Raw genomic sequence first — 26352 nt, 5'->3', positions numbered from 1 at the left:
GAAACTGAAAACCAGACATTTATTGAAATTGTATTATAGGTAAAAGAAATTGCACTTAGGTTGCCCTTTTTATTTTACGTCACCATATGTAATGAAGAGCCATCAGCCCTTTGCACCCTGGGAATGTTTACAAAATTAATTATATGCTTACCTTCATGTCACGCATTGGCAATAGTACCTACCTATTAGTTACTGCACTACAGCTAGACACGTCAGAATTGAATGCTTGAAGTGTTTTCACAGAACAATATGAAAGCTGCCGTTAAAGGATCATCGCGATCTCCCCGGTTTCAAATGTCAAGCGCTGTCCAGCATTGAATTTGCAGCTCAGTGGTCTCTAGGCGTCAGGAATACGGTCACGTGTGAATTGTTGTTGGAGATGAGGGTCAGCATCCGGGAGCCTACAGAATACAAAATGCGTGTGCAACCGAACTCCTGCTCGGCCCGCCTCTTAATAATATTACTGGTTCTTAAGGTATTTCTTGAGCAGGAGAAGCTTACGTGATTGGCTTGATTTTTACTCAATATTAAAATATATCGTTCATGGCAGGTGCTACCTAAACCGGACTGGTGTAGCTGATCGCCTAGATGTAGCAATTCGTGTACATAAATTGATGTTTATGCATGCGAATTGTGCTTAAAATTATGGCAACAAATTGTTCAGTTAAAAATAGAATCGTTTTGATAACATTTCACTCCATTTCAGCATCAGGCAAAGAAGATAAAGTTGTACAGTAGAAAGGCGGCAAGGTAGCTCGAGGGTCAAGGTGTTGTTAGCTGTCTGCTAGCCACCTGGAGTGACGCTAGTCGGTGGGGACAAGGTGCTAGCTAGCTGCAGATTTACCAAAGGCTGGATGTGGTTGTTTTAGCTACTTTTAAGTTCACGTTAGTAAGTATCGTAATTCGATAAGCAACTTCGCACCGAATCTGGAAAAGAAGACATCATCTATCTTTGTGGAAATATTACCGGTTTCGGACTTTTCCAGACTGCCGTTAGATCCATCATTGTCTTCTGGGACTCCACAGACATGCTGATACTGTAAGTTGATAAATATCAAGTTTCTCTAACGAGGGCTAACTTACCTGTGATCTAACATTGCTTGCGGTTCGTCGTAGTCTCGAAAGTGCTTGCATTTCTCATAGATGTCGATAGTTGGACAGATTTAATGCTCCGTTACGGAAGCATTTTGTTTAACTTGGGTAACGTTAGTGTTAACGTGAGGCAATCAACATCGCTAGCTAACTAGGTAGTGTATGGTGTGGTACTCTCATTGCAATCTCGCTTACTGAACGTAGCTAATGTTTCATTTAAAATTGATAATTTATAGAATTCTTCGTACTCCCACTGGCATACATATAAGTGTGTGCTGTCGTCTATGCAGTCATTTTACAGAACTTATTTTTGTTATCGAGACCGTGTAACGAGAAACAGAACGATGATGCTAGCATTCAACAGTTCTGCAGTCACTCAAGCGCTTTTGGGTTTGCAGAGGATGCAATGTCAGTGAGGTTGAAGTGAAGACTATCCGCTATAATTTGAGGGTATTTTCATCCATGGTTTCACCGGATGTGTTTCGTTCGGCTGGTGTATTCATTTGTGTCCAGGGTGAATGCAGAAGAGATCTGTTGATGTCTAGTCTTGAATCTAGAGTTTGCAATTGCCTTTGGAGACTGTTTTTGGGGTGTGACAGCCTGTGCAATTCAATCAAGAAAATTATTAAAAACTCATGTGCATGCCCAAGTCAACAGTTTGGTTCGTTATTTACAAGAAAACAAAAACAAAAGACTTGGTAGACCGAAGAAGACTGCTGTAGTCAATGACCTCAGGGCTTGGGCCTGTATGGCTGCCAGTGGAACGGCTGACTGACAGAAGTAGAACAATGAATTCTGAAGTCTGCAGAAATATTTATCTTCTGAGTTAAAACCAAATGCCTCCAAACTTATTGGACGGCACTTTATCATGCAACAAGGTCAATGACCAGAAAAATACTGCTGGTTTTTGACGTCCAAAAATCCTTGACTGGCCGAGTCAATTACTGGATCTGAATCCAGTTGTACAATTTACATGCTGAAGAGGAGAATGAAGGCAAACGTCTGCAAAACAAGTAGTAACTGAAGATGGCTGCAGTACAGGCCTGGCAGGGCATCACCAGGGAAGATACTGTGATACCCAGATCAGTGGTCTGTGGCATGGCAAAGGATGTAAAGTCATTGAAAAGCAGAAAGCGTGTGTTGCAGCTCGGTGAAATCTGTCTTTCCGTAAGGATCCGTCTTGTCCATTGCCAAGCTGATATTGCCTCTGGAATTGATTAACATGATTGACTGTCACAATCGTTTTAAGGGTTATATGTCCAAATGAGCTTACACTGTAAAACATAAATGTAAGTGTACTTTAATGTTTAATACTTTATATATGAATTCCCTTATTGAAATGGTTGGACAATGTTTTTCCACAAGCCATAAATATAATATTTGGGTTGTACAGTGTACACAACTCAATACATATAGTTGGGTTATTTATCTGTCTTAATTCTGTTTGTCTGGAATCAATTTCCAGAATGCAGTGTGATGCGGATTGCAATACTGATGCACTATGGCACTGAACTCCATAACAGCTCCAGGGGCCTACATTGAACCCAATAACTGCTGTAGGGACCCTGCTCTGTGTCACTGAACCCCATAACTGCTGTAGGAACCCTGCTCTGTGTCAATAAACCCCATAACTGCTGCTGGGGCCCTGCACTGTCGCACTGATCCCCATAACTGCTCCAGGGGCCTACATTGAACCTCATACAGCAACTGCTCCAGGTGCCCTGCACTGTGACACGAAACCCCATAACTTGAAAATCGAAAACAAGATGTTATGCTCTAGATAGCTTTTTTCAGAATGCATTTGAATTATTTTCTTTGCATTTCATCTTTGTATTTTAGCCAATTAAAATGCTGGAACATCAGAAGAAAGTTACTGTGTGTGGTTAAAAAAAGAAGGCTTTTGCTGATATTTTGTTATTGTGGGCCCGTTATGGCACACATAGTAAGGCTATTTTCATCAGGACGCAAGTGAAGTGTAAAACGTAGATTTTGAAACCATTGGCCGGCGCGGCCGCTTCAGGTTCAGCACCTTGTTCAAGGGCACAAAGAGCCGAGTGGCCTACCAGGGGATCGAACCTGCGCCCTTTAGGCTACAAGTTCAGTTGTAGCCCACTGCACCACTCCGGGACCTTCGCCGTGCCCCAACGCTGTGCCTCGGCCACAGGTTTATTTTGTTCTCGTCTTACTTCCTTGAAACTATGCATTACATTGTTGTACAACAGAAGGAAAAACATCCTTTAGAGCACGCAGTGTACCCTCTCTACAGGTTTATGTAACTCGTTACCAGCTGCATTGTGTGGCATTGTTCTCTGGGGAGACGCGAGACTGAGACCAAGTGCACCAATAAATGTTTTATGAGCGCTGGGCTTGGCTCTCTTATTCTGGCACTGTATCAACACTCAGCTCCTTCAGGTGTTCAGAGGCATCAGGGATAAACCCCGATGACAATCCACGGCAAAATATCCAGAGCTAATTCAACTCTAATGGAGTGTATAAGAGTCCAAAAGGCACATAGAGTGGACTTAACACTGAACATTTTACTGTGAATGTTGCATATGTCATGGATGGTGTAACTAACTGGTTTTCCCATAGTTATTTAACATTGAACCATTGAATTAAGAGGTCTAATGTTCAGCAGGCCGATTTTTGTGTTGTTAATAAATTCACATTATATGGGAGCATATACAGTGTGCGCACTGAAATGTACCTGCCTGAGACTTGATGTGCATGTACAGTACGGTCTGTGATTCTGTTATGAGCACAGACCCATTTCATTACAGCCTGTGCAGGAAATTCAAGAAGCTATTAATAATTTCCTTTGGCTGCGTCTAGCTGTAGGCTAGGCTTAGACAACTCCCAGCCACCAGCCTTGAAGCTCAAGCCCTTTGTAGTTTCCTAAAAATCTGTCATTTTATTTATTAATTTTCCTTTTATATCACCCCTAGCTAGCTAGCCAGCCAGGTGAGATATCTGAGCTAACCGCTAACAGGCAGAGGTTATGTGGCGTGCAGCAGCTCTCCAGGAATAGTCTGTACAGCTGCTAGCAGCCACGGTGGGCGTTAGAGCTGGAACACCGAGGCAAGCTGCCGGGGTGAGGGGGGGTGGGGGCGTGTGGGGCAGACGTGACGTCCGCATTCAGACGGGGAGGCGAGCCCTCTGACGTGTGTGGAGGCGGTAGAACAATACACAGGTCTGGCCCGACTCCATCCTGCTCAGGTCCTGACCACAATAAAGGGGCCAGCACCCCACTCTAATGACTCCTTTTATTTTATTTTCTTTGAGGGTGGGAGAGAGAATCCTGTTTCCTGTCCAGAAACATCAATACATATTATGGTCTGCCGGGGCAAAATGTTTTTTCTGTTGTAATATCCTGTTCATATTTGTGACGGTTCAACGGTGTTTCAAGTTTAAAGTTTCTAAATGAAACATTCCACATTATGTACTGTGGAATGCTTATTACAGGACTCTACCCCAACATTTATTTGCAAGACCTGAGTTGAGAAATCTTATGGTAAGTTGAAAGACTAATGCGTCCAAAGGAGTAGATTTGCTCCTGAATTATTATTTCAGTCAGCACACATTAGCAAAGCCAGCTGGGCCACCCCTACTGGGCTGCTGGCCACAGTCAGTCTGGGTCAGGTCCGATTCCATCTGACACGAGAGCAAACCTCAAAGTTTTTTTTGTTCACATTTAATAAAGGCTTGGACAAACCTGGGAGCAAAATGGTTTTTACGGAAAAAATCAGCAAGCCAGGTGTAATTCATTAGAAAGAGTGGAAACATTAAATGTCGATGTTTGATGTTTGGAAAAAAAAAAAACATTTAATCTTTCAAGCCTCTGTCTGCACAGTCTTATTGAATAAGTAATGGCCATCATCAGTCAGCATTTGGAATGCAGGTGTCACATCACATCAAATGGCTTCAGAACACGTCTTAAACTCCACGTGCCCGAGACTGCTTATGACAAATTAAAATATATTCATAGCTATGAAAACTTGGAGACTGGCCTTTTTGGCCAAAGAATTGCCATATGAGTTATGTTTTATCTATAAAGGTGAATGTAAAGTATGGAATATTTCCCCATGAAGGCTGATCAGCTCTGTGCGAAGGCTTGCTGTAGCCAGTTTGTGTGCTTTGTATGGGCTGTATATGATAATATCTTTAGTGTTACAGACTTAAATATTAATCATTTGTATTGTTATTACTAATAAGATCTTACCAACCGTCACTGAGGTTTTCTCAAAAACTTAAAAATAAGCTATACTTATTTAATAAGAAAGAAAGCGTATTGCAAACTAATCTAACGTGCTTGAATCTACTCTATAAGCAGGGGTGCCAAACTAAACTTCCAGGGGTCTGTGGGCTTTGTGGTTTTCTTCCAATAAGCTGTCAGTTAGGGGATATGGGATTCTTTAACCAATCAATGACTTAAATGAACCACTGGTGCACTGCAGCCTTACTGGACTTGCTTTAAGCCCTTGGAGTTCATCCCTTGAAGCCCAGTGTTTGGCCCTGAATCGCACACATTTTTATTTCTGTAGTCTGTAATGAAATAATGTAAGCTTGGCGTGTTGGGTTCACACCACTCAGAAACGCTCAAGTTCAACTGTCTGGGCAGGAAGTCTGATTCTGTGATGTCAGGGAACTGCAGCTATCTCCACCACTTCCTGTAGTCTGGAGGCAAACAATGCATCACATGACCAGGAATGCATTTCAGAACTTAGTTTGACTAATCCTTTATCTGATCCAATATGGCGGTCTATGGCGGCAGTCGCAGATGGTACATTTATCCTTGCCGAAAATGTTTTGCTCTTTGACTAGGAGTGAACCAGCATTGGTCGATACAGCTGGAACAGTTGCTTGGACCAAGGAACAGTTGCTTGGAACAAAAACCAGCATCCGTAGTAACTCTCCAGGAAGTAAGGAGTTGAGCCCCCGGATTCTACTGCAACTTTTCCTGCTCATAGATGTGCTACAAGAACATTTTCCTCTATTCCTCCTTAACAGAAAGGTCTGTTGTGTTTATAAACCTACAGCAGAGCAACAACTGTCTCATGTGAGCAGCCGTGGGTGCCTGCTTTGCCGTGCTATGGGAACCAACCTAGACTCCACAGACTCAACGGCCTGCTCTTGTCACAGAGCTGTGTTAGGCTAACGTGCTAGCCAGTGAGCGGTATAGCGCAAATGAGCAGCTCTTCCGAATATACACTGTAGCATATCCAAGATAAGGGCACCTTTGGAAGGGTGATGTTCAGAACTCCGAAATGATCCCTGCTGTGAAAGAGACATTAAGAAAATGGAAAAGAGTTTTTAAGAAGAGTTTAAGAGTTTTTTTGTTGTTTTTTTATTTTTATTTGGCCATGATTGTTTTACAGGTCATTTATCGAAATCTGTGCTCACCTTCTCTATGCGCACCTGGTTTTGAAACCTGAATAAAATCTCTTCAAGGTTATTATGTAAGTGGCCTGGAAGATCATAGGTCAACAACAGTGCCTTCTAAGATTTCTGTTAAGCATGTGCTTCGTAAGGCCAGTTTTATTGTAGCCGACCCAGACCGTCCTCTACTTGAGGAAGGTTTCTGATGCCCTGGGTAAAGAGTAATAGATTGAAAAGTGAAGTGATACTCTGTGCAATAACCTTGCTCTATTTGCACAATGCAATGCACCATGGTCTAGAAAGCTTGTTTGTACATAGAGCCCCTATATTGTGTGTTGTACTTGTGTATAGTGTGGTCTATATAGTGTTCTTTAAGTGGCTAAAGTGCATGCCGGGCACTGGGAAGGTTGGTGGTTGAAGCTCCAGCATAGCCAGGATAACCTACCAGGATCTACCTTAGTCCTCCCTCCTGATTTCCCCTGCCCCTCCTTTCTGATATCCCTATCCTTGTCTAACCCCCCCCCAAAAAAATAAATAAATAAATAAAAATGCACTTCTGATGACAACTATGTTTAGAACAGCATTTCCTGTGTATTTTGCTAGTTTCTGGATGTGATGCTTTGACTTATGGTAGAACCTATGCACTTGTAAATCGCTTTGGATTAAAAGCGTCTGCCAAATGACTAAAATGTAAATGTAAGATCCACACAGCTTGCCCCTGAGCAAGGCCCTTAACCCCGCATTGTCCCCTGCTTACTCAAATAAACTGTAAGTCGCTTTGCTGCAAAATCAGTGGGGACAATAAAGTAATGAACTGAACTGTAGCCTTATTCAGTTGGCTGGTCTTACTCTATGCTCTAAACCTCGGGCTCATTATTTTTTCTGATTGTGTTCTGTCTTCATCTTATCAAACATTGTTTATTTTACGACATTGTATTCTTTAGCAATTGAGTCAAGCCATGTCCCTTTATGAGATTATAATTGGTTTTTATCCGTGGAAAGTTTGACTAATTTCTGGCTCACCTGTGATGATATAACGTGGATTTGTTCATGTTACTTGCCTGTTTTAGTTTCTGCTCTGGGTTTTGCACACACAGTCCGTAACTGAGAGGTTTATGTTTTGAGGTCTGCTAAATTCAGTCCGGCAGTACTCTGTAGTGCTCTTCCATTGCTTTGTTCTTTGGACCCCACTCAGTCTGGGTTGGACAGCAACAAGTTGCCACTGTCTCTCAAAATGAATGCAAAAAAAAAAAACTTTGGTTTTATTGGCCTATGTTTCAGACTTGGGGATGCATGGGTGTGTGTGGTCGGGGCCAGTTCTGTGTGATTGTGTCTGTGCAGCCAGGGCCAGTTTCCTGTGCGTGCGCTTCAATGTGTGCCAGCCTGTTCTCTGGGATTGTGTGTCATCGTAGTAACGCCTCGTCCCGATCCCTGTGCCACAGGTGCAGACGGACCTCATGATGGCCGACCTGGACGAGGGTGAACACTCACACCTCCAGCCCTTCCCCTCCCCAGCAGCGGGACCCCCGAATCCCTGGTCCTGAAGGCCCCCGTTACCCAGCCCCTGACTCCGACCTTGACCCCGACCCTGTGGAAATGGCTGACAAGAAGGAGCCGCCCTTCTTCAACGAGGACAACGTGGGTCCCTTCCGCTTCTCTCTGCCGAGCTACGAGACCATGGAGCTGCTCATCGAGACGCTCACGGGCACCTGCTTCCAGCTCCGCGTCTCGCCCTTCCAGACGCTCGTCTCCGTCAAGGCCAAGATCCAGAGGCTGGAAGGTACCCTCCCTTCTTCTTACCTGCGTCCTGCTCAGGGCTTTACCATACCAGAGGTGTCACTCCGGGGGTACCCAGTAGACCGCACATAGCTCAACCCCTACGACCCACTGAAGAGTAGAGTTTTTGTGTTTTTTTATTTTTTATTTTTTTTATCTTTCAGTTGCCAGTAGTGATTGTTTCGTCAGCAGTAGAATGTTCTGTTAACATTCTAATCACATAGTTGTGATCTTACACCTTTCAAGTTCGCTGTTTTCAAGTTGATTAAGTTTTTGAAGGCATTCAGGTTCATCCTAGTTTCATGAAAAATGCGAAAGACTACAACGTGGAATGTGCAACATTTATTAGAGTGTATAACCTGACAAAAAAATGACAGAGCAGTCAAACTCTGACATACCCTCAAGTTCTCTTTCATGCAAACGTTACACTGCATTGCCTGTTGCCTGTTCCTTGCCTGTTCCTCTTATCGATAAACGTTTCTCGCAAATTACAGGTTGCTCTCCTTTTTCGTTCTTTAAGTTAATTGCCATTCTGAGCACCTTCAGCTTCTGTGGCATTTCTTCAAGACAGCCTTTTAACATTTTCGAAAGCCCTTGGGCGTCAGATGTGCAGAATCTCATATGAAAGATGTGTTCTTGTCATGCTGAGCACACAGACGCAGTGAAGACTGCTTGTTGAGCCGTTACATTTAGTGCACGCACTTTCCCCCCGTCTTGCGTTGGTGAGTTTCATCGAGATTTATTAACCGTTGCGAAGCCAGAGTCTGGCAGGTGGCCGTTAAAATGGCACCGCAGGTGCTCAGTTTAACACACTAGGCAGATGGATCTGCCAGGGTTATTTCTCAGGTATTTCCCCCTGAAAAAAGCCCCTGATTTTCCCTTGAATAAGTATGTGGCAAAGACATAAATGCCTGTCCAGACTACTGCTTTAACATCTGCAACAGCACCGCGGTGACAGATTGCTCTGTTTGACTGTAAGGAGAGGATTCTTCCATACTTTGCTGTGGCAGGAACATAGCCCCTTAGCTCAGGTAGGTGCGTTGGAGGGGCCCTTGTTCCAGACAGTTACGTCTCTTCTAACTGTGACTTGACTGGAGAGCCCTTAATTTATTTTTAATTGTTTAATTAGGCCTTTTAACTCCGTCCAGCAGGTGAATGATTGCAGAAGTCTGGGTAGTCATTCGATTGGGTAGCAGCGGGGCTGGAAACAGAGGGAGCTCAGCAGGCGAAGGGGCTCTTGAGGGCTGAGAAAGATTGAAGACCGCCGCGTAGCAACAAGGCATTGTTATGGCAACCTGCTTTTATTTGGGACACTTGTGGGCCGTGCTCACTCAACCGCCCTGACGGCTCTCCAGGGGTCTATGTAGGAGGGGGGCATGCCCAGGCATGTTCTGTTACCGTGGAGCTCTGAGATTTAGCCAGCAACGCCTGCCTCCTGTCACATACTGCCCCCTGGTCAGATGTTGTGTCTGGCCAAAACCCAAGACCTGCTAAATACTGGTCCACTGATTGGAGCAGTGTGTCTGTCATCCGGCAGAAGCCTGATACCTGCCAAATACTGGCCCACTGACCAGGACAGTGCCTAACTACACACCCGGACAAAACCCGATACCTGCCAAATACCACCCTATTGACTGGAACAGTGCCTGGCCTTAGAGTGGTGGAATGGGAGCACCCTGAGCCCAGACAAAAACAAAGTACAAGCTGTTGTCCGGGGCCACTTGTAAATATGTTTCTTTGCTTTAAATGCTTCCAGACATTAATACTGCATTCTGGGCTTGGTGTGGACGCACCTCCAGGCTAACCCATAAGGCTCTCTGCTTGGCTGGGTGCTTTACCAGGCTGCTTCCTGTAGGGGGTGCTTGTGAGTAATGTTCACATTTGCAGCATGGAGTACACACTCACAGCACACCACTGGAGCATGCCATGCAAACACACACTGTCACGGCCCCAAACAACCTGCTGTACAATCTGAGACAAAGGTTTTTTTGTCACCTTACCCAGTTACAAAGCACAGCTACACTGTAACAGCACATAGCAGTTTTGTTAAAAATGATATATTATTTCAGCTTGCTTTCTGCTGTCAAGTAGAATGCTGTCACTGTTGTTGTGAAAGTATGTCTGTTATTGAGATGTTTTGGAGAATAACAATCCCTGTTGCCAAGTTGCTTTCGTCATAACGGCATGGGTTTAAAAAAAAAAAATTTTTTGTTGTATTTCGGCTTCAAAAATACAGTATGCTTGACTGTCGAAGGCATATTGATATGTCTAAAAGTAAAAAAATCAAAATCTGGTGTGGTCCATTTGCAGTTACAGCGACAACCTCAGACATGTCCTCCGCATCGATCAACCCCCACAGCCACCTCGCATAGTCAGTCTGCGGTTCTTTGAGTGATTCTCTTCTCTCCAGCGTGTCATGTGCATCTGTGGATGTGCACTGCTGAGGTGCAGTTTTCGGGCGCGCAGACATGGATAAACACCGTGTCCTCCCGTCCCGCGTGGGCCCGTGGTTTCTACAGGAGGAGAGAAAGCTGAAGTCTCATCGGGGCGTAGGACAGCCTCATTTGTGATAAGGAATTAGTCGGGGAAGAGCTAATGGAGCTTTCACTGATCGTAAATCTACTTAATCCATTTTTATCTCATTTACAGAGCCCTGTTGTCCCGAAACCTCCTCCCAGGACCACACTTTCAGTCTCACGGCTAATCATCAAGTGTCGGGTCATTTACATGTTTACTTATTCCATAAAAAATCTTTTTCCATTTTATCGGGTCTTAAAGGAGATGAATTATCGCGGCAGCTGGTGTATTGAAGGGGATGAACCGAACTGTAGAGACATTCCTATCTCACTACATCAGGAAAAAAAAACCCCTGTCTGGCAGGCACAGCTCCTAATCAACCATTAACCCACCTCCTGTCCCTGGCTGGGCTGGAGTATTTGCTTTATTCTCTTATGTTTGTGAGCCTGATTATAGTCATTACCGGAGTGAACTGAGCAACGCAACCTTGAGATGCAGACCGACCATCAGCCTTATCAAATATGCCCCGTATAAGTATGTTGCATTATTCCTCCCTTCAAGGTATCCCTGTTGCCCAGCAACACTTGATCTGGAATAATGTGGAGCTGGATGATGAGTACTGCCTGCATGATTACAAGTGAGTATTGTGCGCTTTCACACCTCACGCTAATAACAATATTAATACTATTGTTATTATTATCATTATTATTCTTGTGATTTGTGTGGCACTTTCCATATCACTCATTTCCAGTCTAAAAGTGACTCACAGAAAACACAATGGGTATTGACACTTGATTTAGTGAAAACAGTTCCAGAGGAAAGCAAATGGAAATATACCTAGCCGCTGCCGTCCAGCTAAATTCATCAGAAGTTAATGAAATGGCTCCTAGCGTCGGGTCACGGAGTCATTCCGGTCCTGGGAAAGAAAGCTTCCAGGAGGAAAGACTCCCTCTCATTGTGCCCTAGACGGGAAATGGTTCTTGGAACGGCGATGGAATTGTTGCATCCGTTAGGGAAAACAATGAAGGAAAACTCAGAGTGGGTATCATGGGAGGTGATGTGCATTAATAAGCTAATTTTATGACTTTATTTTTGTGACAGATGGGGGAATGTCCTGTTTATATTCTCTTAAGCTGTGGCTTTTCTCGGAAACCACACTGTATATGTACTGTGCATCTGTGCCAGAAAAGTTTCAGAAAATGTTGAGTCACAAGATGCGCAACTTCTCGATTACTTTTTTTACATAAATACACAGCTTCTCAGAATTACAATATGGAACATTCAGGCAGCAAAAACATTGTTGTGATCTATATGAAGGAGTTGCTGTTAGTAGGTCTATGGTTGTTTTATTTATTTATTTTCTGGAAGGTGTAGGGGTGTGGGAGATATTGCATACAGAATTTGCTGGAAGACCTCACTCCCAGCAGTATGATTAAACTTTTATAGCTCAGCCAGTCACACTAGTACCAGCCAAGCCTGTAAGTGTTTAGCATCTCAGAGTGGTTCTGTGGCATTCTCTCGATGCAGTTTGATATCCTGCTAATGGTTGCCTTCCAGCGTTTAATAAATATATATATTTACATACAGCTCATTTATTATACAGTTGGATATTTTTGCTGAAGTGATTCAGCTTAAGGGTACAAGCTGGCAATCAAACCTGAAATTTGATTTACAAGTCCACTTCCTTAAACATTATACTGCACAGAACGTGTGTAGCTGTGGAGATGCATAGACTGCAATGATGGTGTTGATGTCTCCATAAAACCGGTCTATCGTTTTGTGTGTAGCATGGTTGATGGGAACACTGTGAACAGTGGTGTTGATATCACACTAAAACCGGCCTGCCATTTTGTGTGTAGCGTTGTGGATGGGTATACCATAAACAGTGGTGTTGATATCACACTAAAACCGGTCTGTCGTTTTGTGTGTAGCGTTGAGGATGTGTATGATAATGGTTGGTATAGTATTAAAATGGCCTGCCTTTGTGTGTAGCATTGCAGATGGGAGCACTCTGAAGCTCGTTCTGGCTATGAGGGGAGGTCCCATCAACACCAGAAGAGGTTTGTGTCCCCGTCCTCACCGAACCCTGCAGCACGGCACACACACACCCAGTCCTGAGTGAGCACGGCACACACACACCCAGTCCTGAGTGAGCACGGCACACACACACACACCCAATCCTGAGTGAGCTCTGCACACACACACACACACACACACACACACACACACACCCAGTCCTGAGTGAGCACAGCACACACATACACACCCACACCCAGTCCTGAGTGAGCACAGCACACACACTTTTCTCCAGCATGGAGGTAATAATCGGCCTATTCCCCCCACGGCCTGTTAGACCTGAGCACGAATCCTGAGGCTAAGCTCTCCATTTCCTCTGTCTTTGGGATGAACTGTAGAACAAGCACTGCTTAGTGGGGGAGCGGGGAGACTACAGAATAGCTGCTCATGCAGCAATGGCAGCCGTCTGTGTGCAGTCGTAGCCAAGAGAACAGAACAACAAGAGATTCCTCCTCCCACAAACCTGCCATGTTTTACTGCACAAGCTACCAATTGGCAAAATTATGAGCTGCCATGTATACATTGTTGAAGTAGTGAACTGGGAATTTTCATTTTTCTAATTTCTTTCAGAACACGAGAAGCATACAGATTTTTTCAACATTTTTGACAGTTAATGAGCTAATCTTGGCTTCCTGCTCAGTGTAAACAAACCCCAACATCTTCGTAACAATTGGTTCCATGCTGGCTACTTAGTGTCATCATTCCAGTCTATAGGGTGGTGTTTCATTGAATATTGAGGTTGTTTTTAGTTTTTTAAACCCAGCACAAATGGCAAATTACAGTTGACTCTGGGCAGATTTTATTTCAGATGTCATTACTGCAGCCAATCACTTGCCATCTGCTGAAAAGTTAATATTTGTGTTTTGGCACACGTGTTGTAATCAAATCCATGTGAATAATATAGCGATTGAGGGTGGCTTTGCCTTTCATGGGCTGTGAGGGAAGTGACCCTGGACTCATTCCAGTCTCATATGCAGCGTTCCCGGCATCTTGGAAAATTCCGACCAGGAAAGATTGCTGGAACGATCCTTTAGCCTGGATTTACGTATCATTTCTCCCGCTTCGAGTTGCCGAGTAGGATGAAACCAGTGTCATTCAAAATGGCTGGAATGTCGGAATACACCACAACGGCAAAAAACCTCCCCATCTGCCACGTCTGTAACTGATGTGTCTTTAAACTGAAGCTTGAAAGAGCAAGGACGTTCCATTTTCCAAATACACGTTTCCTCCATCCCTCGATCCTCCCATACTTTCCTTACTTCCTTTCCTTGAGTTTTGCATTAGGTGCAGCTAAGGAGCTAGGAAAGGGTGCTAGGAAAGGATGTACAAATAAGGAGGTAAAACTGAGCGATTGGAATGAGCCACCCCTATCGTGCTCTGTGGAACAACACGCTGACCCTTGACCCTTCCTCTGACCCCCAGTTGCCGTGGACGACTCGGCGAAGGAGATGGCGGAGTACATGGATGGGGGGCGGGACGAGGCTTGGGAGAAGGCCCCGCCCAACAAGCAGGTCACATATCTTGTGTACCGTGAGGGCGACCAGCTCAACTTCTTCCGGGTCGTAGACCGGGGCGACGGCACTCTGACCCCTGTGTCTGAATCAGTGAGGTGAGTTCAGAGAGGCAGGAAGTGGAGGAGGCGGGAGGGCATGGACTTTGGTGGACTGTTACTTCCAACTTTTTTTCTTTTACGAACAACTTTTTTCACATACTACACTAAATATCACAACAATATCAAGAGCTGGTTAGAATCCGCCCACCTGACCTTTTTGTCGCATGTCTCTCTCCCTCTCGCTCACTTTCCATTCTTCCTGTCTCTATACACTGTCCTGTCCAGACAGAGAAAGCCTTAAAATTGCTTTATTAGCATAAGAATGATTCATGTTGTGTTGCATATCTGTTTAAATTTCCAAGATTTCTTTCCTTTTAAAATGGTTAAACTAACATCTAATACAAAGCAATCCTATTATACGGTTCTTGAAAATAGGAAAGCGTGTTATCCACCTAACCTTATACTTTAATGGAACCCGGTAATTCTGAGCTCTTGAATTACTATCCTTTGGAGGTAAGCAGGAAATCAAAACACACCCGCGATTAAGGACTACAGAATACAAAGCTACGATACCACACCTATCATTTCCTGATGCTCATTTTAACACCGTGGCTTTGCGTGCTGAGGCAGGCGTAAGCTGATATCATATTTATGCCAACTGCCTTGGAGTCCTTAGTGGCTTGCCAACCCTCCGAATACTTTTTAAAAATTCAAAGGGGAACTCTTGTGCTCATCTATTTTTCTTTTTGTAGTTACAGAATTGTCTTTTGTGTGAGTTTGTGTGGAGACTAGAGCTGTCTGTCTGGTCAGGACACGAGTTTGTGAGGCTTCATGGAGACCTACAGTTCTCCCGTTGTGTCAGAAAGGGTTTAACTGTTTGGGAGCATTGATTAGAAGAGCACTCGCCAAGCCGGAGCTGATGCAGTAGATCATTTGATATTGTGAATGGCTTAATTTATTCACGCTGTGCTTATTTTGAAACTCATTAAAATAATAATTTACGATTCATGACCAATATTTAAAAGTTCTTTTTACATTTTACATGTCTGGAAACTATCTGAACTAAACATAAACTGCACAGTGAGTAAATTGTGCATTGTGTATTGTTTGTGGAGCTGAATTGAGTTTATTGAATTTGCATTTATTGAATTTGGACAGTTGCATGTTGCCATGGATATATAAAAAACAAATCTGATGCACTGCTCCATAGCATTTGTCGCTAATGCTAATTTGCTAATGCTCGTCCCTGCTCAAAGCAAGTCAACTGAACCTCGTACCCTAAAATGAGAGTGATGAATTTCCGGTTGTACTGGAAACTCACGTTGTGTAATTTACAATTCCCGACATGAGCTTGGGTTGTAATGCCGCCCCCCTGAATCACGCCCACTGTGATTGGGCTTGCAGTTGAGCGTTGGCATGTTGGTTACTTAAGTACAAAACTCATCACTTAGCTGCAGGGCTGTACGCAATTAGAGACTGAGATGCAGAACCAAACTAATATTTTCGCACTTGGTTTCACTACTAAATGGTATTTCACAAGGGATTAGGAGAATTTGAACACCATATGTGAAAATGTGCTATCATTTCTGATGCAGAGAGGGCTATCCACACCGCGCAGATTTATTTTTCAGGGCCTGTAATCATTGTTCAAAAACTGTTCCAAGAAGTTAAGTCAGCACTGTGCATTGTACGTTCTAAGAATGATGTGTCTGTTGTATTTTCCTATGAATGGGAATATTTGTCATGTCATTGTGCAATGCGTAATTTCCGGTTTAATTTCTGGTTTTCTGTGTCATTGATTGCACAATGCATCTCGTGTTGATGAGGGGTGTGTGTTTCCATTTTTCCTTCCAGACGGTACGTCATGAGGCGGGGTCTGAAACTCCCGTCCTGGGTGGCCACAGTGCCTGCACGTTTTTACGGTTTCCATTTCGATCGAAAGGCAGCTTGCGGCTTATAGATAAGGTTCAGGAGCAAGGGCGCTGAAAGACCCTAGAGGGAAGTGCGGTTCCAAGTGTGAGGAGTACAACAAAAATAAGGACTAGGGTCTATTTGATAAATCTGACAATCGATTATATCTAAAACTACAGCACAACACAATAGAATAATTATGTCGGAACAATAAACTGCCTAAATAGCCAAACAAAACTAGCAAAAATATCATCCTAGCGAACAAGTTATTACACAAGTTATTAAGCGAAGTTATTACAATCACCCTGTTGTATTTCAGATTTACAGTTTCTTGATGAATGTTGGCCGATTTGGCACATTTCATATACAGTGCTTTACATAGGCATAAAGGTGACGTAAAGCATTACGTGGCAGTGCTCATGTTGCCACTATAATGTTTCTGGGGCAATCGGCGCAAAACTAATGACGAATACCCTTTAAATGACACGAGGTGCTTGTTCTCATAGATCAGGGGACCAGAAACACCCTCAGCAGAACCCTCGCTGTGATATATTGGCCTGCGTTTCACTGTTTAATTAGGCATGTGTTGGGTTTGTGTGCTGGGTAGGTGTCTGTGTAGGTGTGCTGGTGTACTTCAGTGGTCATTATGCAACCGGTCTGTTTATGTTGCGGGTTCATCCCCGCCTCATCCCCACCTTGCAGTTCCAGAAAACAAAACCAAACAGTAAATCATATCATTTTGATAATTATACCCATTAGCGCTGTTGCCATTCTGCCGATGCGCTCCATCTCCGTATGAATCATAGTGACTCTCTGTTCTGTGTTAAATTAGAATGTTTTTTCTGAGGCCGGTCAGAAAAGTGAAAATGGGCAGATTGGGCCCTCAACTCATAGTCCCCCCCCCCCCCCCCCCCCCCCCCCGCCCCTGAGTGATGACCTCCATTGGAAAGGTTTGAAAATGTTTTTAATCCACGTTTTATGTAAATAACTCATGGACGCAAGAGGATGAAAAATCGATAAAGACCAAGCACTGGCTGAAGAATTGTTCCTTCTTTTCTTTGGTGTTTGTTAACACCACTATTGTGCAGGAGGTTTGAGTTCTATGTTGAGGACGTAGACACAAAGGGAGGTGGGTATGGCTAAAGGCACTCAACAGCAGTGGACCTTAATGTTCCCTTTGTGTGTTTTGTGGTTTGCGTGTGTGTGGTCTTATGGTTTTCATCTTTACTGTGCGAAGCTTTGTATTGCACAAAAGGCTGTATAAAGCTGTGATGTGTGTGTGTGTGTGTGTGTGTGTGTGTGTGTCTCTCAGGGTACAGAAAGCTGCATAAACCTGTGTGTGTGTGTCTGTGTGTGTATGTGTGTTGTGTCTCAGGGGAGGCTCGGTGTATAACCTGTACACAGAGGAGGAGGACCTGGCTGAGTCTGGCTCGGGGCAGCAAGCCCTGGAGAACTCCATCACCATGAGCAAGATGAAGCTACTGAAGGCCAAGATGGAGGACATGAACCTCAACAAAAAGGTGTGGCACCCAGAAGGACGGTGGTTCAAGCCCCGGGGCCTTAACCCCATATTGATCCAGCAGAGTCGCTTATCTTCACTGAACTTAATTGTCCCTTGCTTAACTTAATCTGACTTAAAGGTACAATAGGTTTCAGACTTCTAACGATGAAGAGGGGCATTGCAGCAACAAACATGCTCCAATGAGCTTGAATTATTGTACAGCTATACGATGTTTTGGTATAGAGTGCCAGCCTGTCAACTGCATATTTTCAAACCCGAAGGACTATGAACACAGGCAGATGGTGAGTCAACATGTCAATGAGCCTTTTTCAATGATAGGAAGGGATTTACAATGGTCTTGTAACAATGTTTTAACACAAAAGTCTTACCTATTGTACATTTAAACTAACTTAATGAACTGTAAGTCGATTTGGATAAGAGTGTCAGCTAATGAATAAATAATAATAATAATTATTATTATTATATATGGGTGGACCGATGTCGGGTTGTCCAAATGCTCACACTGTTAAGGCAGAATATTGGGTTGTAAAAAAAAAAAAAAGCAGCAGCCACACTGGCCCTCAGCCCTCCTCTCACTGCTGCGTATGAAATGTAGAATCTCCCTCCTTCACACACACACACACTGCCTCAGCTGTATTCCAAATCGCCACAGGATAAATTATTTCCCTGATCCTACTGCACAGTCGCACATGCTTTAAGCAGTGTAACCGATGCAAGGCGCGAAATGTAATTGTTTTCCAGCTTGCAGCACACTATGAATGTTTTGATTGATAAACTGTTGCCATAAACTGCAACTTGTACTGTGACTCTGTAATAAATGGGAACAGGCCTGCATGCATGCATGCTCCTCTATGGAGAGGTTAATGTTTATGGAGAAGTGGGGGATGGTTTTGGGGGTTTTGTGTGCTTGTGTTTTGTGTGTTTGACCTGTACCCCTTCCCCCAGCCCAAGAAGACTGCGAAGTTGAAACCCAGGCCTCCGGGCGGCCCTCGAACCTGCAACGGCTACCTGGCTCCCAACCGACACCACCGGCCCTTCCGGATCCTTCCACAGATCGGCCAGTCCCTACCTCCGGCCCGGGAGCCGAAATTTGCTGTAGGCACCGCCCACCTCCCCTCGGGTCCCACCCCCGTCGGACAGACTCTGCCACGGGAGCCCAAGGGGGAGGGGCCATGGGAGAGCCCCGCCCTCGGCAGAATCCTGTCCCCTCCCAAAGTGTCCCGGCTGGAGGTGGGCGGGGCCAAGTCGCTGAAAGACCACCCCCTACCGCCTCTCTCCATTCTGGCCAATAGAGGCTTGCCTGACGGTGCTGCAGAAGAGCCAGGCCCCAAAGTAGGCAGAGCATCTCTGATGGAGGACTTGCTGCTGACCGACCCTCTTAAGGCTCTATCGGTCAGCGAGCCAAGGCGTGACCCCGTGACCTTTGACCTGCCGTCCCCAGAGGCCGGTAGACGGGACTCGTTAGCAGCGGTTGCTGAGCAGCCGCCTGTCGTGTCGCGGTTGCCGCAGGCTTTGAGCTCAGACTGTATGGACCCCTGGTCTGCGGGGGTCCCCTGTGTGGACTCGGCCACGGCGGAAACAGGGCTGCTTCGCGCCTCCCTGGACCTCCCCGCTGCCTCCAGCCCCGCTCCGCGCCGGCCCTACTGCTCCGCCAGTGCGCCGTGGCCCGCCTCCTCTCTCCCAGCCCCCGCCCCCACCCCGCCCTCCAGGTCTGCACGCTTCCGGACGCAGTCCCCCGACGCTCGGCCCGAGGGCCGGGACCTGGCCCTGACGACCCCCCAGGAGCCCCCCGGCGCGCGGGGCAGGGCGGGGCTGCTGGCCTCTCTCTCCCGGAGCAGGAGCAGGGAGGCCGGGCCGGGCCGACCCTGTGCCAGCATCCACATCATCCAGGAGGACCTGCTGCTCGGGCCTGCGCCTCCCTTACTGGTGAGCTCACCACTCCAGTCCACCCCCATCCCCCCTGTTCACAACACCCACTCCAGTCCACCCCCATCCCCCCTGTTCACAACACCCACTCCAGTCCACCCCCATCCCCCCTGTTCACAACACCCACTCGTCCACCCCCATCCCCCCTGTTCACAACACCCACTCCAGTCCACCCCCATCCCCCCTGTTCACAACACCCACTCCAGTCCACCCCCATCCCCCCTGTTCACAACACCCACTCCAGTCCACCCCCATCCCCCCTGTTCACAACACCCACTCCAGTTCACCCCCATCCCCCCTGTTCACAACACCCACTCCAGTTCACCCCCATCCCCCCTGTTCACAACACCCACTCCAGTCCACCCCCATCCCCCCTGTTCACAACACCCACTCCAGTCCACCCCCATCCCCCCTGTTCACAACACCCACTCCAGTTCACCCCATCCCCCTGTTCACAACACCCAATCCTGTTATGTTTTATGTTCCATTTGTCAGCTCACAATTCCCAACTCCCAACCATTGACTCTAGAAGTCCATTGCAGCAGTGTGGTCCATAGACTATGAAAAAAAAAAAAAAAGCTACGTATCCATTCTTATCTCGCCATTGTTTTTCATCCAGCTAAATGAATATGGATTGATATGTCAGTTCTGGTTTTTTTTTTTTGGCAGGTGAGGTTGACAGGAACATAAAATGTATTCCATCTCACATTCCCTTTGCCGATTGAAAACCGACGTGTTTGATTGCTACATAGCTGTACTCCTCATTTTTGTTTGGTGATTACAAACTTAAAAGTTGGACTTTAATGTAAGCATGAGTAACATTATTACAATGTTGTACTGTCGTAATTTATAAACTAAAAACATGTTATTTCAGAGCGGTTTATTTATTATTGTGTTAAATTTAGACAATGTTGTATCATTTCAGTCTTCAAACAGATCACCTGGGGGGCCGACCAGCTCTGTGAGGAGAGGAGGTGAGTGACAGCTCTGTCCTTTATAATTCTCACAATATTTCATTATTTTTACCTTTAATACAGTTTCTAACAAGTTCATTTTGATTTCCTAAAACATTGGTTAAAATGGCTTACTTTCCTTGAATGCTCTTGGGATAATTCCACTGGACTGCGGGATGAAAAATCAGATGTAGCCAAAGACCTGGTGGTGGGTAAGTGCTTGGAAGACTAGTTTTATAAAAGGCTTGTGAAATTGAATGCTTTAGAATTTCACTTTGAAAGCTAACATTTGTTCAGAATGTGCAAGATGTGGCTTAATATGAATACATGAAAGCCATGACTTCTCGGTAACAATTCCTGTCAGTGTTGGCTGCGAATAAGCATTTGATGTAAGTGGATTGAGTATGGCCTAGCTTGGTTGCAGCGGCGTTATTTATCATTGTGAAGACGGGCTCGAAGCTGGGTCGGAAACACAAGATTAAACGCCATCCTATTCCAGAAAGATACGCACCTACCCAGTGATTACAGCAGCTTTGCCCTCAGCAGTTTCAGTCTGAAAGTTGTTAGCTGTACGATCTCATTTAGCAGTTTGAATTGTTTTTGGTTTGTTTATTTATCCATCGCTCGAAGCTTCTTGAACTTGTAAGTGAAGTGCCGTTTTAATTCACCCTACACACAGTATCACCACTAACCATTTTCGTAATCACTGTTATAATTGACACTTCAAACATATCTAAGAAACCACTGCATATGGTGTTAAACATAATGTGTAGATTAATGCAGTTACTATGTTTGGAAATGGCTGTGTGTGGTCTGGGCATACCTATGTAAAGGCTCCCAGCAACTACAGCCAATCGGATAAGAGCCAATCAGATGAGACCAATTGTATGTATTAAAATGTATTAAGGTGGCCGGCATTCCATCTGTACAGAGAGGAGAAAGGAGTGCATTAGTCTTTCATTGGAGAAACCTCTATTGTTCACCGAACGTGTAGGTTTTCAAAGAAGAACAGGCTAGCATGAATGGTCAAAACTGGTTAGAATCAAGAAATGAACGAGAACCTGTTACTCTGTAAAAGCACTGTTGAATAAAAGCAGAATGTATTCCTAGAGCAGGTCTTGCATTACACAACGACAGTGTGGTGCTGAGGTCAGGTAACTCATCTTGCAGTTTGAAGACTAATGGAACCGTATCTGTCTATTCATGGCCGTGAACTGACAGTCTTCATTCCTCAGCCTAACTGTGGCTGCGTTTGTAGCTCTGCAGCCCGGAGTGCTCATAAGTGGGCCATTGTTTACTTGCTCGCTTGTAATGGAGGACTACTTATGAACCTCGACGTGCCTACCTTTCTGACGTGCCTTCAGCTAGCCCGAGGAATGAGTGAACCTGTTTTCTCTCCGCGGTCCGCTTCATTGGCCGCTGCTAGGAGAGAGTTTCTCCTGAAATGAATATTGGCGTAGCGACGCAGCACCCAAATCACCCACGCCTGAAGTCTCTCTGGGCCGCCACTTTATTCACAAATATGATTACGGTGTGTTTGTTTGTTTTGTTTTTTTTCCATACGCCTGTACGCCTGTGATTGTTTTGTCTGTAAAACAAATGATGGCAAATAAGCGGCATATGGGGATGTGGTAATGAGAAAAAGCCACAGACCATGGCCGCACCAGGGAGATGCGCTAAACTAGTCTGACATCGGTCTCGGATGGGAAAAGCACAGTCTAATGTCTCAGGAAATGAGCTGCCAACTCTCTGTAAAGATGAGGCTCAGGGTACGCCGTGTAATTCTGTAACATGAATACAAGATTTAATATTATGAATAAAACAAACACAAAAGACCCAAAGGTAGAATTACAACAGGAGCTCTGTAGTCTTGCACGGCCTGACGTTGTGTTTTGTCATGCTGTTCTCCGGTCACTGAGCTCATTGTGTGGATTTTTAGATAGACCCGATTCCTGATTTCAGAAATAGTAGAAGTTTGAATTATGTTACAGAAATGATCTGTGCATTGAATGAATCTCACCCGTCTTTGAATATCAATACAGAATGAGAGCTGTGAGAGCAGAGTAATGTCTCACACATACACACACACACACACAGATGGACTTTGGTAGACTGTGTACTATATATCCCTGTTACAGTACTGCCACTAATCGCCAGTGAAATTGAATGAACCCCCTTGAATATCAATTCAGGGCATGGTGCATTTCTCCACAATATTTACATCACTTTTGGAAAGTATGCCGTGCTTAAATTCAGTTGCTCATTAAAAAAATAAAAAAATAAAAAAGGATTTGAAGTTTGCATTAGACTTTCAAATGAGTTTAATTGAAAGTTGCAGGGAAGAGCGCCAGCGGTGTCTGTAGTGTTTTCGGCTGAGGCGTAAGGCGAAGTGTAGCATTTGTTGGCGCTGTGCCTGGTGAGATGGTGCCAGAGCAGGAAGACACCTGTATGAAGGCCAAGCTGCACTTCCTGTGTTCACAGGCAACCCCACGTACCTCCTTCCTCCGGTGAAGGCTCCCGTCAGCTCGAGGAAGAAGAGTTCCAAACACTGTTACCTGTGCAGGAAGAAGACCGGCCTGGCTACCAGCTTCCAGTGCAGGTGAGGTGCCCTGGGAAGCTTTCTGTGTTAGATGTCTAACCCCCTTCTTTCTGTCATTCGGACTGCTCAAATGCACCGCGGTCTGTGTGTTTATGCGGGTGGGTGTGTTTGTGCCCCGTGTGAGTAAACTTGTGTCTCTGTCTCTGGGTCCTCGGTGGGCAGCTGCATTGAACCAAAGTCTAATACTTTACCCACTGTGCCACCACGGAGCCCACCCAGAATGAACATTAGAGAAATGACTACCACTTCAGTCGTCCGACGGCGGATTTGTGAATTAGTGGAGAGCCGGGCTGCGCTGACGTGAGTGCTGATGGTATCCGGGTTGTAACCGACAGCATGCGGCTCTCATGGAGACGTGACAGTTTGTCACTTGGGCTGAAGCGACAGCTCGACAAGCCGTTCGCTCGCAGCGTTGCGGAGAGAGCGTCTTATTGATATTCCGCTGGCATTTGTGCCGGCGGCTTTGGGGAACATGTTGTAAATGTTGCAGGGACGCTCCCCCTTCATCTCTCCCTTATCTCCCCCCTCTCCCAGGGCACTGCCTTGCATGATGCAACGCCGTGAAACAGGAATCTTTAGAGGCTTTCAAAGGGACTTCCTGCATGTTACGCCTTGTTTAGTAGATTGAACTGGATACTTAATCCTTTTGAAACGCATTCGGCCCCGATTATCCACGGTTTGCGTCTATGAATTTTCACTTGAAAGCAGCCAATGAGAGAAGTCCATTACCGGTTTGGAAAAAGAACAACATCTGTCGCCATGGCAAATATCATCACCCAAATGACTCTGAACCTCTACGACTTCAAACTCAAACCCATTAACTTTAGATTAGTACCTTTCTCTGACCTAAACGCTGGCCCCAGTATATGAGAACGGGTCGTTAATCTCGATTGACTGTTGTACGCCTGCTTGGCTGTATATTTTCCTTGTACCTGATGATGGATTTAAAAAGAGGATGAATAGAACAGATGTGAAGCATCAGTTTTTCAGTCAGGTGATTTCTTCCTGTCTTCCATCATGTCCTGTTTTACCGTGTTTGCCTAATTGCACTCTAACAAGAGCATTAGATCCAGTGTAATTACATGCATATTGTTACATGGTACTCAAAAGCATACAACTTGCTAGTGGCTGTATTTTAAGGTATAACAAGCAAATAGTACTACTTGTGTAGTCATTTCATGATACTAAGCGAAATAAATATTTAAACACGAAATAAATTCATAACTTGCCATACTAAGTTTCATGTTGTGTTCCAACAGTTCCTGCTTGTACTTGTTTGTTGTTCTGTCGGTCAAACAGAGACTGCATGTCCTTAGTTATAATGGCGCATAGTACAACAGTGTGATGAACGAACGACTGAACTGACGACTCCCAATCAATAGTCTTCCCCCCGATTTCATCGGGTGCGTGACAATTATCCACCTAGAGTAACAGACTGGAATAACATTTACATTGTCGCAGTCACAATAGTGCATAAATGCTACTCAGCAGTTTCATTCTCTCCCGCACTATCGCAATACAGACTTCGACATTCAAACCTTGAACTGTTCAGTATTTCAACATCCAAACACTAGAATACATGTTTTGACATCGACATATCGTTACAATGCAATGAAAAGTTTTCAGTACCGTCAACATACAGTAAAAGCTATTAATACATAACTATTTTTGGTGTCTTTAATTCAGCTTTTAAAAAGTCCCATAGCAAGGTTTTGCAAAAGTAAGAAATTCCGTGGCTGTTCAGGAACATAAGTCTTCATCAGGAAAAGAAAACATGGCTCGCTCATCCCACCTTTTTCCACGTTTTCAGGTGCGGCAACAACTTCTGCGCCACACACCGCTATGCAGAGACCCACGACTGCAGCTACGACTACAAAGGGGCCGGCCGCCGCCTCCTGCAGGAGAGCAACCCCATCATCACCGCACCAAAGCTGCCCAAAATCTGAACCCCCGTCCCCAGAGAGGGGAACTTTATCACCGCCGCGCGCTTTCTTCCTGGGCTGAAAACTGTTGAGAGGCCGAGAAATGATAAAAACAACAAATGCAAAAAATAAATATAGCACACTCTTGCCTGTTGAAATAATGTGAATAAAACCTCAGATCATGCTGCATTGATCTGCTCTCTGAAGAAGCCCTGAATGTACAGTGTAGTGAAAAAGTTTTTGCCTCCTTCCCCATCTTCCGTATTAACGCGTATTTGTCACACTGAATAGTTTCAGTGGCTTTAGACAAAATTTTATATTAGATGAGTGAACCAGAGTACAAGGAAACCATTTTTCTTTTTTATTATTCATTTATTTAAAGGTTCCATATTGTGGAAAAGGTCATTTCCTTTGCTATGTGGATTATAATGGAGTTGAAGGTGCTATAAAAACTCAGTCCCCAAGGAAATCCACACAATCCGTATCGAAACACACAGTCCCCAAATATAGCTACACAATCCGTATCAACACTGGACAATGAACATGTAATACTGGATAGAGAGAGTTTTTGACACTAGAAAGGTGTACAATATGGAACCTTTAATATAAAAAAGGTTATCAAACGCTCATATCACCCATGCAAAGTACTTGCCTAAAGATAATTTTGTTTAAAGATCTGAAACCACTAATAAAAATGCAATAATAGAGGACATTAGGGAGCCAATAATTTTTCACTCCACTGTGTACAGGGTTTTTTATTTTTATTTTTTTTATTTTTTTTAGGACTGTATTTGTGTGTGTGTGGGGGGTAATTTGACAAATGCATGTAATGCAGTAACTGTTTTCGTTTGTGTTTGTTTCTTATGAAAAGGTCTGAAGATCACTCTCCATGGGACAAGTCTTTACAGGATGCACTTTAATAACAAGTAATATATTTAAGTCTTGTCAAGTCTTGTGATATTTCTTGGGTGAACTGCTGGGGGGTTGTGAAAACTTGTTGGTTGCCATAATGAGAACAAATCACTGTTTTGTAATGCTACATTGTTTTATAAAAAGGAAAAAACAAAAACAGTTAGCTGTTCTGGAAAAAGAATTCTGATAATAAATACTCGTTTCTGTGATTTAACACA

The 26352-nt window shown here is 44.6% G+C and overlaps 1 protein-coding gene across 2 annotated transcripts; it reads left to right on the top strand.

Annotated features, from left to right (window-relative positions):
• The first annotated feature begins 535 nt into the window (after positions 1-535).
• On the top strand, positions 536-26352 carry zfand4 (zinc finger, AN1-type domain 4). Of its 2 annotated transcripts, XM_061228881.1 has the most exons (11): positions 536-1039; positions 7911-8248; positions 11323-11398; positions 12754-12821; positions 14260-14446; positions 17676-17820; positions 18768-19748; positions 20674-20722; positions 20890-20913; positions 23183-23300; positions 25111-26352. In XM_061228881.1, the coding sequence occupies exons 2-11, from the start codon at positions 8065-8067 to the stop codon at positions 25244-25246; spliced, it is 1968 nt and encodes a 655-aa protein (XP_061084865.1). In that variant the 5' UTR covers positions 536-1039; positions 7911-8064; the 3' UTR covers positions 25247-26352. The 2 variants fall into 2 exon arrangements, with proteins under 2 accessions (XP_061084865.1, XP_061084866.1); XM_061228882.1 differs by lacking the exon at positions 20890-20913.

This window comes from Conger conger, chromosome 18 (assembly GCF_963514075.1).
Source record: "Conger conger chromosome 18, fConCon1.1, whole genome shotgun sequence".
NCBI lineage: Eukaryota > Metazoa > Chordata > Actinopteri > Anguilliformes > Congridae > Conger > Conger conger.
Note: the sequence above shows the minus strand (reverse complement) of the source record. Positions and strands in the feature narration are given on the sequence as shown.

What these genes read in the sequence shown, in the direction of transcription:
- zfand4 (XM_061228881.1), top strand. Translation starts at nt 8,065, where the DNA reads ATGGCTGACAAGAAGGAGCCGCCCTTCTTCAACGAGGACAACGTGGGT. An exon ending in CCTGTGTCTGAATCAGTGAG is followed by an intron (nt 14,447 to 17,675) that starts GTGAGTTCAGAG and finishes GTTGTGTCTCAG; the next exon opens with GGGAGGCTCGGTGTATAACC. An exon ending in GCTACCAGCTTCCAGTGCAG is followed by an intron (nt 23,301 to 25,110) that starts GTGAGGTGCCCT and finishes CCACGTTTTCAG; the next exon opens with GTGCGGCAACAACTTCTGCG.